General features: G+C 42.8%; 2 protein-coding genes across 6 annotated transcripts in view; one reads left to right on the forward strand and one right to left on the reverse strand.

The window, feature by feature from the left end:
• Positions 1-3,596, reverse strand: part of ELP1 (elongator acetyltransferase complex subunit 1) — a 65,904-nt gene extending 62,308 nt beyond the window's left edge. For 2 of the 4 annotated variants that reach the window (XM_067743720.1, XM_067743718.1), the window contains exon 1: positions 3,339-3,595. The gene's annotated coding sequence lies outside the window, so the exon portion shown is untranslated. Of the gene's footprint in view, positions 1-3,031; positions 3,302-3,338 lie in introns of those variants that run through there. The other 2 variants (XM_067743719.1, XM_067743721.1) reach the window with 2 other exon arrangements.
• Positions 3,597-3,773: 177 nt separating this feature from the next.
• Positions 3,774-9,632, forward strand: LOC137227591 (protein Abitram). Of its 2 annotated transcripts, none has more exons than XR_010944919.1 (6): positions 3,774-3,987; positions 5,116-5,167; positions 5,773-5,902; positions 7,478-7,592; positions 8,028-8,104; positions 8,184-8,233. XR_010944919.1 is itself a non-coding variant. In XM_067743724.1 (6 exons), the coding sequence occupies exons 1-6, from the start codon at positions 3,891-3,893 to the stop codon at positions 8,482-8,484; spliced, it is 564 nt and encodes a 187-aa protein (XP_067599825.1). In that variant the 5' UTR covers positions 3,781-3,890; the 3' UTR covers positions 8,485-9,632. The 2 variants fall into 2 exon arrangements, 1 of the variants encoding a protein (XP_067599825.1); XM_067743724.1 differs by lacking the exon at positions 7,478-7,592 and adding an exon at positions 8,347-9,632 and having other exon boundaries at positions 3,781-3,987; positions 8,184-8,253.
• The last annotated feature ends 1,011 nt before the right edge of the window (positions 9,633-10,643 follow it).

The following is a 10,643-nucleotide window of genomic DNA, read 5'->3' on the forward strand; positions in this document are numbered from 1 at the left end:
CCATGTGCCGCAACTAAGAGCCCTCCTGCTGCAACTAAGGAGCCCAAGTGCCACAACTAAGACCCAGAACAACCAAATAAATAAGTAAATATTATTTTTTAAAAAAAGAAAAGCATTTATTGTTCTCAGGGAGAAAAGAAGACACTACTTCAAAACGATGACCAACAATTCAAGGAGCTTCATAACCTGATATAACTACTTCACATTACTCCACTTTCCTGGCCTGATTTTCACCAGGGCAGTAGAAAAGCTGAGAAAAGAACGATCAATAGGAAATCTACCTTGGTCTGACAAAATCAGACTTGTTTTAACGTATAATATTACCTAAGAGGAAAAAAAAGTTAATGTGCTGTATATTTATATCCAGACCTCTTTAAGGTTTATACTGTAATTGGAAGTCCCTAACTTATATTAGGGGTGACAATTACACAGACCACACTGGCCTTCTTGTCACCTTAATCCAAGGTGAATTCTCTCATCTTGCATTTCCTACTTATGACAATGAAAGAATAAACATGAATTAATCCTTATACTACATAGCAGATAAAATGTTAAGTGTAGTAGAGTGAGACAACATAAAATGTGGGTTAAGAGGAAGGCAAGCCCACACGGTGGAAGTGAGGAAGAGAATCATGGCAAACAATGGTTTTGTGCGCTTTCATGAGTTATATTCAAGAACTTCTAGAAATTATTCGAACCTGTATTATACCATACAGACTTTTTATTTAGATCTAATTCTATATAGAAAGCTTGGGTTTTTGAAAGCATATAAAAATTACATTACTTTTCATCTTTAAATAACATTAAGACGACCACTGACATAGATCTGAAAGGATGGGTGGATTTGAGAGGAGAGGATGTCTGGCTGGAGGGGAGTAAACACGGGACAGAGCAGGAAGAGGTGAAAACAGACAACAGAGGACCAGATGTATTTCAACCTGATTTAGCTGATAATAATTATGTTGTAATTGTTGCCATGATCAGAGCATCAAAATGTCTCCCTGTGAACTTGGATTCTATTCACCAACAATCCGTGGAGCTCTGGGGTCCGTGAACCCCAGCATAAGAATTTGGAAGGCAAAGGCAGAAGGAGCTGAGGAGGACTCCCTTTTTCCTGTTACCTTGCTGTTTCAGTCAATGTCACCCCAGCAATGGGCCTTCATCCTTCCAGGGGCCCTTGGTCCCAGCCTCTGGCACTCCCATGACTAGCATGATAACCACCACCCCAGAGGTACCAGCACTAACCAGGCCAGTACTCCCTCCAGGTGCCTGAAATCTAGTACCATGGAGCTCCTCCTCTGAATTCCAGAGCTATCAACGCCAGCTTTCCAATGCCTCTCCTCCCAGGTCATGATAACCCCAATGGCTTCCCTTGTTTTGATCCTCAGACCTAGCTAAGTGTTGTAACTGCTTTCAGCAGTTTACTTTTTTAATTACTTCACTGCTCCCTTTTGCTTTTTGTTCCTCCAGCAGGTATTTAACCAATTCTTCGTATTAAATTCTGTTGAAATACTGTGTGGTTTCTACTTTCCTGACTGGACCCTAACTGACAAACATATCAAACAACCTGAGTTCTCAAATCACTGAGCTTTCAAAATCACCGGCCAAGTGTCACAGGGAAGAACCTTTTGTATTCTATCACAAGTTAATCACTAAAGGGATGCAGCCTATAAGCTAAAATTACACATAATGACCCAACTCTCAGAACCCTGACTCCCAGGTAATGTGCATTAAGCTAAAATACTTTTATTTAGCTCACAAGAAACATCCTGACCAGGCCCACCTGTGAATGCCTGCAGGGAGGAAGAAATTAACACATCCCCTCCGGAGGCTGATGGGAACCAGGAAATGTTTGACTTTACTCCCTCCCCTTTTAGTATAAAAGAAGCCTTAATTCTAACTCAGGCAAGATGGGTCTTTGGGGGCACGAGCCCACCATCTTGGTTTGCTGGCTTTCCGAATAAAGTCGTTATTCCTTGCCCCAACACCTCGTCTCTCGATTATTGGCCTGTAGTGTGGTGAGCAGTACGAGCTTAGGCTTGGTGACACAAGGGCAGCTCATCATTCATCTCCCTCCTCCCCAACCCTTCCAGCCTCAAAGTGAACTTCTCTAAAATTTCACACCTATCAGCCTTATTCCCTTACCTTCTCAGAAGTGTCCTACTCTTTTTCAAGACCAGCAAAGGAGAACGCTCCAAACTCCCCCAGGACCTTGGTTTATTGGTACCCTTTCTTTTACATCTGCAATCTCCAACTCCCCTGCCCTCAAACGACTCATCCTTTCTCAGCCCTTAAATGCGCTAAAGATCTCTCCACACCATAGATCAATTCTGGATCCTCTCTGAAATTTCTGACAACTCCTCTATTTTCTTCCCTTGCTCCTTCATCCATCCACCTCTTGGCTAATTATCGTGCCCATGACCACAAATACCAAAGAGATCACTAATATGCTTAGTAGATCTAAACGTCCAGCCCTGACCCTCCCTAAACTGAACACTCAACTCACATTTTCAACCTCCTGCTGTTACCACAAGGATTTCTCAAAAAGCACATCAAATGCAACCTGTTAAATGAAGTACCTGCTATTCTCCACCAAACTAGTTTCCCCTCTGGGGACATGGCATTCCTACTTTCTCTGTCCTCCAAGCTGAAGCTGTGTCTGCTTCCCTTTTGCCCACACTTTCACAGTAACCTATTCATTGGTTACTGCCCTGCCTGTCAATGCTCGGTTTGAATCCTTTTACACAGTACCGTAATCCTACGATCCGGTTTGTGGCCTACATCATATACCGACTGAGCACTTGCTAAGTGCTAGTTCTGGAGAAGAGATGACTGACAGTTACTGCCTCCTCAGAGGTCACAGCTTAACGGGGGAGAGGGCCACATAAGATACCACATCACATGGAGATGCACGGGGACAACACCTCCAAGGAAAAGTTGCAGATGCGAGAAGCGACTCGCAGCACAGCACCTGAACTTCTATTACCGTCAGCTTCTATCATGCATTGTTGCGCTTTAATTGGTGCATTACTTGGTTCGGCGGTATAGTCCGCAACTGCAAGGAATCCGAAGACTGGGTAAGTGTGCAGCTGGGGGAGCAGCATATGATTCCCCCTCCTGCCGCGCCGCGCAGAGCCCTCTGATGGCCTTGGGTGCAGCAGGCGGCGAGTCTGCAGAAAGAGAACTCAAGGAGCGCAGAGGTGGTCAAGCCGCACTTCACTCCCAGACCAGCAGCAGGCAGCGGTTGGGCGCTAGGGGGTCCCCTTCAACAGGGCACCCTCTGGCGGACAGGGCCCGTTTCCATGCCCCCACCCCAGCTAGGCCGCTCGAACGCTCACCTACGCCGCGCTCTGAGGAAACGCAAACAGCGGTGCGTCCGCCCAGGGCTGCGCACGGGCCTCTCCCTGACCGTGCTTCTGTGCTCTCACGACGCGCACTGGGTCTCCGGGTCGCCAGGTCGCTCGAGCCCCTCCGGTAGTGGCGAAGCCAGGCGGAGGGGCGACCTGCGAAGCATGTACTCGCAAGCGAAGAGAGCCCCACACGCGCCGAGCGGCGGCGCAGTGACGTCGTCAGCCGAAGGGGGCGAGGCCTGCCTTCTCCGTCTTCCCGCAAAGATATATGTGGAGCGGTGCTGGCCGCCGCCCCCTATCCCTACATCCTCCTTCCCAGCCTATTGTATTTGTTCCCCGCCTTGACGTCAGACGCCAAAGCTCAGTTAAGTGGGGCCGGTGGGTGGAGCCTGCGGAGCCTGGGGAGCAGAGCGCGTGCGCGCAATGCGCGTGCGCACCCCGCGTGTCTCGGCTACACGCCGGAAAGACGTCTTACTCCGCGGCAAGCGGGAGGAAGAGTACAGGCCCCAGAGGGCGGGGTTTGCAGCACCCGAGGTCGCCATGGCTACCGAGCCCGAGACCCCTGTGGCCGCCTCAGCTGCGGAGCCCGCGGTGCCGTCGCTTGTGGATCGTTACTTCACTCGCTGGTACAAAGCGGGTAAGTGGAGAATGATGTCAGTCTCTTCTGGGCCCAATTTGTCTGACAGTATAGGGACTATGATGAGAGATCATAAGCCACGCGCACCTTCCCCAGCCCTTCCTCCCCACGTCAGAAGGAACTGGATCTCTCTGTTCCTCTGTAGGCCAAGGGAATGGCATTTGCAAGGACGTGGAAAACAGCAGGGTGCATTCTGGGTTGGGCGAGCGCAGTGCGAGTTCACGAGGGTGGGGTCGCTTGCGGGAAGATGGTAGACTAAGGTGAGATCCCCGAGGGAGGCAGGAGCTGGATTGCAATCTCCTTGAGTGCCTAAAGGGATTTGAGGGGCTCAGCCCTCCAAGAAGAGGCGATACATAAAATGATTTAAATGGTAGCGGTCTAAACTAAGGTAGAGGCATAGGGATGGAGAGGAGAGGGTGGGTTAGAATAGAGGCATTTAGAAAGCAGAATCTACAGTTTTACTTAAAGGAAGTCGCTGGTATTACACATTTGCCACTTAGAAGCAGGTATCCTGTTGTACAGCTTTGTGTACCCAGCAAATATCAGTGATGAGAGCATCGTCGGGGACCCTCCTCTAGCCCAACTTGCTCCCATTCATTTAGGGATAATAGGTGTACTCATCTTTTACAACACTGAAATATTTTACAATAACATACGTTTTATTAGCCAGACTTAGTGTAACCAACTGTCCGGTTAACCCTGGACTGAGGTGTTTTCGGGAATCCATTACTTTCAGCGCTAACATCAGGACAGTCCTGAGCGAACCAGAATGAGTTAAGTCTCTCTAAAACTGACCAACAAAGCATGCTACTAAATTAAATAAAGAATACATTACTAATGACTTTTGTTCTAATAGAAATGATTGTACTCATTTTAAAGTGAGGATAAAAAAAGGTGGAGCAAAGAGTTAACCATCATTTTAACATTGAATGAATGATTCCATCTGGACCAGATGTCTTTAAATACTTTATGGTCAGCCTTTAGGTATATCTTTTTGAGTAATGGAGGGATACCAGTGATATATGTGTCCCGCCTTCATAATTAACTACGTCTATGAACAAAAGAAAGTACTACACAGTGGTAGTAAATATTGACTCAACAGCCGTCAGACTCATTCATTTTTTCTAGATGTCAAAGGAAAACCCTGTGAGGACCACTGTATACTCCAACACTCTAACCGGTAAGCAAATTGGGAATTTTAAATGATCAAAAAAAATTTTTTTCTGTCATTGTAGCCTGGTATGGTCTTGTATTGAATAAATATTCATTAAAAGATTATCTTCCACTGTATTGAGATGGTATTATTTATAGTAGGAGTTTGGTTGACAAGAATGAGTCTTGCAGTGCCTAAGCTAAACAAATAAACTTGCTTACCCAAACATCCAAATGGAGGACCACACCCTCAGTCAGCTACTACCTCAAGAAACCAGCCTGTGCCTAACCACTGAAGTGGCCAAGCCCGTGGAGAGGGCTAGGGTAGAAGCACAGATGGTATCCTGTCCATACCGGCATGCCTTACTTTTCTCTCTTCCTCCTCCGTGCTGTCTAAACACCTGTAGTACGCTTCCCTTTTGGGAAAGGAAATTCAGTCCCATTTTCCCCATTTTTATTGCTGCATTCTTCTCTTCAGTTAAGCTCCAATAGTAGCCAGAGGAAAATGGGGGGAAATGATAGGCTGACTAAACAAATGTCAGCTCAGGTCTTCTTGTGCCAGTAGGAATACTGTGTCATAGGAGGAAGAATCATACCAAGCAATAATACAGGATCAATTTTTCCTCCTCGTAGAATATGTGTCATCACACTGGCAGGATCCCATCCAGTTCTTCAAAGTGGAAAAGCAATTAAAAGCATTTCCTATCAAATCAGTACGAACTGTAGCAGACTTCAGAACAAAGTCTCTGGGAAATTTAAGCGGGTATGTTCCTGTATTTCTCTACTTAAATCCTCTATTGTCATAGTAATGGTAAAGCCAGCCAGTCTTAGAACCCAGTAATGTATGCTCAGCATACTTCCCTGGCAGTTAGAGATGATTTTAAGAATACTTAAGCTCTAAAGAAATTCTCAGGCCAAAAAAATGAGGTATTTCAGAAGGTATATTATCTGTCATATTAGCTTCTGGGCCACCATCCCTATCATCCCCAGGATGAAGGATGGAGAAGGTGGGCCTTTGAAAGAACAACACTAATACCAATATAACAAGATATTTTGTCCCTTCCTGTTTTGTTAAGCCAGTATTTCGAATTCTATAAAATACAGATGATCAATACTTCTTTATCATATATTTTCACATGTGAACTTAAAATAAAGTCCTGAGGTAGTGAAAAAAAAATCAATCTGGGAAAATATACAGTATTTGCTTCGTATCATTTCCCATTCCTAACTCATTGCCAATTTAATACACATCTAGCTACACCCTCTACCTCCACATAGTGTTTAGTTATAGAAAATGTTACCTGTGCCCTCTACAATTCTAGGCAAGATGAACATTTTACTGTTAAAGGAGGGTATCACACCAAGGACAACTCAAAACCATACTAAACTATCCTAACAAACCCCCTGGAAAGGAAAGTTTCAGTGGATGATTTAGGTCCTTCATTTACTGAGTTCATACTAAGGGTTCCTGCTAATTACCTCACTGTTCTGGAAGACCCTTGTTTACACTCCCCTTTGTAGGCTTGAAGGCCCCTAATAACCTGCCTTATAATTATTGATTATTCCTCACTCAGGAAGCAAGTGGACTTTAAAAAGCATGGACCATTCTTAAAAGTCTACAAATTACAAGTAAAACAGTTAGTGCTTGTGATGTTCCTGTGATCAATCTTTGTCCAAAATAGTAACACTGTTGTTACTGCTGAGGAACAGAGAGGGACCTGCACATGGAACCCACTGTAGATAAGCTTTGATCGCATCTCAGCACTGCCCATCATTTATTCTCCCAAGGGAGGTGACCAAGAGGGGTTAAAACACTTCTTTCTGAAACAGAGCCAGTGGTAGACAAACCATCTGGGACAAATCCCCAGCCCCTCCTCCCAAAAGTGGGGAGTCACTGACTAGTCTTTTGAAACGAAGTACCCACAGGCAGAGGAGTGAAGCTCATGCAGTAACACCTGAATGCTGTCTAATAAAGTTGTGAGTGGGAAAGAGGCCATAAAGAACAGCATCTTGACCTCAGATGTTCACTGCAGTAAAAATTCCTGGGAAAAAAGAGCAGCACATGAGACATGCTTGCATCCATTTCCCATGAGCCTCCTTGTACTGGGTTGGCCAAAAAGTTCGCTCCGGTTTTTCATGTTAGGGAAAAACCTGCATGAACTTGGTGGCCGACTCGATATCCATACAGTGGAGTACATGAAAATGTAACCGTGCCACAACATTCAAACAGACATATGTCAAAATGTAGTATTTGTAGTATTTGTCAAAATGTAGTATTTGCTAGCAGGTTATAGGATAATGGGTAAGTTACTCTATATGCTACTTAAAACTTTTCCAGATTTTCCTCAAATTGCTTTTTTTAAAATTAGAAAAATATCCCTTCTCCAGAAAGTCTCAGTGATTGACCTAATAAAGAAGTTCCTTTCTCTATTAAGTTCTGATATAAAAATAAGGTAGGAATCTTAATGAAACTAACTTTATACAATATTGCGATCATTCTCTATAATGTTGAATTTTATATTATGCTTATTGATGAGATTTTCCTACCCTTTTGAAGTCTTTACACTTGGCTATGTGCAGCTTTCTCATGTACAGTTAAATATAAAGTATAATAAGTTAAGATAAAATATATTCTTAATATGTAACTAAACTACCTATTATCACATTTGTCTTAGTCTGCTTTTTCCCGTAGAGCCTAGGATGGTGCCTAGCCCATAGAGGCATTTAATATATAAATATTTGAATAAATGAATGGTTTTTCTGTACTTAAGTCATTTTTATTTAAAACACTAATTCCAGGAATATATCCTATTGTAACTCTGAGGGCTGCCTCACAAAGAAAAGTGAAAATGTACATCAATTAATTTTTTCTTCCCTTTTATTATCAGGGGGCACAGTTTCTAACAGAACTTGCACCTCTGTGTAAGATATACTGCTCTGATGGAGAAGAATACACCATATCTAGGTGAGTTACTTTTTAACCACAATTTTGGAGAAACAAAGAAGATAATATTTTTCTTCAAAGCAATATTTTCTTTAAATAGCTGTGTTAGAGGACGGTTGATGGAAGTGAATGAAAACATTCTCCATAAGCCATCTATTCTTCAAGAGAAGGTAAAAGGGTCTGGGGAAGTAAGATCCCATCCACACACCTTTTACCTGATGTTTTACCATTTGACAGTGTTAAATATTCTATTTCCCTTCTAGCCATCCACCGAAGGATACATTGCAGTTGTGTTGCCCAAGTTTGAAGAAAGTAAAAGCATAACAGAAGGGTTACTGACACAAAAACAATATGAAGAAGTCGTGGTGAAACGCATCAGTGCCACAACAGCGACCTCATGAGGATTAAGATTGAGTGAAAACAACAGGGCATTCTTATCCTTCCCTGGCCTACCAGTCAGTGCACTAAGGAAGAACCAGAGATGCTGAAGCATACTTCACACCGGGCCATCCGCAGGGAGGCCTGATCTTAAAACCTGACCTAGGTTTCCTTCTTTGTCTTGCATAACAAGCCTTGATTCCATTTTGTCTTCAACCTCCCAGATCTGCCTGCCCATGTACTCACTCTGTTCTTTTGCTTTTCTCTTTCTAACAACTGGCAAGCGACATGTTTTTCTGATTAAAAACCAACAAACAAAGCACTTTGAGGAAAATTTGAAAAGACAGAAAAGTAAAAATAATTTACCCATCATCCTGTAACCCGTTAGTAAATACTAGGTTTTGATGTGATTCTGTTTGAGTATTATGTCATGGTTATTGTTTTTGCCTCAATTTTCCATCACTTTGAAGTTGAAAAACAACAACTGGCCTTTCTTACCCAATCTGCTTCAGTGTGACACGACCGAAACGTCTGGTCCCACCCCTTCTGCCCCAACTCCCCCGCTCAGGTTGCTGGGAAGTGGCAGAGTGTAGAGTGTACCTTCTCTATGTCTATGGGTTGGCCTTCAACTCTGAACAATGTAGCACTGTAACACTGGTTTCTTAATGAGGGACACATGAAGAGGCTTTGAAAGGGGCTTTGCTAACATGGAAGTACCAATATTATAATGCTGTATGAAGTAACATGTGCATTTGTGGTCACTCAGTCTCACACTCTAGTTACAGGGTAACCAGCAAAGAAGTTCCCAAGGGGTTCCTGGAATTCAAAGACACACATGCTTTTGAACAGAACAAAAGCTTTCACATCATTTAAACAATAAACGAAAAACTATGAATTCATGGTTTAAGATTGTATACTTATTTACATTGAATTTCAAATAAAAGGACTTTCCACATTGGTATTTTTCCTTAAGGGCTGCAACACATACATACATATAAACATTTCTGTTTTTAAATAAAACAATTATCCTTGAGTATAAATTCTTTTAGTTCTCCATCATCTTTTGCTGTTCAAGTCGTGTTATCCCTTCCCTACCCCTACTTGCATTTAAATAAGAGAATATTCTCTTTTGAGTTATGTAAAATATTTTGTAAATAAAATTTTAAAATTATTTTTGACTCACAAGGAAACTTCTTTTAACCCTAACTCTCCCCTAAGTATACCCAATGGACATGATACAGGTAGTAATTATAGAAACATCTACCTTGATGGTGCTATGAGCTGACAGTGTAAGCACAAACCAGCAAATCCCCATTTCAGGTAGCACAAATGGTTCCCAAAGGTGTCATAAAACAAAGATACTAAAGATAGTAAAAGAATTATGTATCTATTTTACATATAACATTACCTCACATCATTTTCCCTATATTTCCATTGTAATTTAAAAGAGTATTTTGGTTTCAGGGCATAAAAATCATGTTTGATGATTTTTATAAAGGTCATAACCAAGCTGAGTGCATCCCATTTTCTCTCCAAGGCCTACAGTAAATTCAAGTTTGCCTAAATAAAATATTGACTAGCTAACTGGTGGTTCTTCAGGATCTTGTGAACATTGACTGTGATGGCTGACCCAGATACCGATCATCAGACGAGCCTACAGAACTACTGCCGTTTGGCAACTGACATGTCCCGTTAGATTTCAAAATAAATTTCAGGGCTTCCCTGGTGGCGCAGTGGTTGCGAGTCTGCCTGCCAATGCAAGGGACACGGGTTCGAGCCCTGGTCTAGGAAGATCCCACGTGCCATGGAGCAACTGGGCCCATGAGCCACAAATACTGAGCTCTGTGCGTCTGGAGCCTGTGCTCCGCAACAAGAGAGGCCGCGACAGTGAGAGGCCCGCGCACCGCGATGAAGAGTGGCCCCCACTTGACACAACTAGAGAAAGCCCTCGCACAGAAACGAAGACCCAACACAGCCAAAAATAAATAAATGAATAAATAAATTTAAATAAATAAATTTCAAAGCATCGGGATACAAGCACAAAAAACAAAGTTAACTATACTACACCATAAAGACAGAACTTATAACCAGATCCTTCAATCAAAACCCACCCCACAAAAACAAAAGCTTTAAACCCTAAAATTAAAAAGACTAAAGTCATTTATTTAATGAATATTTCAAA

Source organism: Pseudorca crassidens, chromosome 7 (assembly GCF_039906515.1).
Source record: "Pseudorca crassidens isolate mPseCra1 chromosome 7, mPseCra1.hap1, whole genome shotgun sequence".
Taxonomy (NCBI): domain Eukaryota; kingdom Metazoa; phylum Chordata; class Mammalia; order Artiodactyla; family Delphinidae; genus Pseudorca; species Pseudorca crassidens.

Bases quoted from the DNA above. Each gene is read 5' to 3' on its own strand.
- LOC137227591 (XM_067743724.1), top strand. From the start codon at position 3,891: ATGGCTACCGAGCCCGAGACCCCTGTGGCCGCCTCAGCTGCGGAGCCC. The intron at 5,168-5,772 runs GTAAGCAAATTG...TCCTCCTCGTAG, and splicing joins ATACTCCAACACTCTAACCG to AATATGTGTCATCACACTGG. The intron at 5,903-8,027 runs GTATGTTCCTGT...TTTTATTATCAG, and splicing joins TCTCTGGGAAATTTAAGCGG to GGGGCACAGTTTCTAACAGA.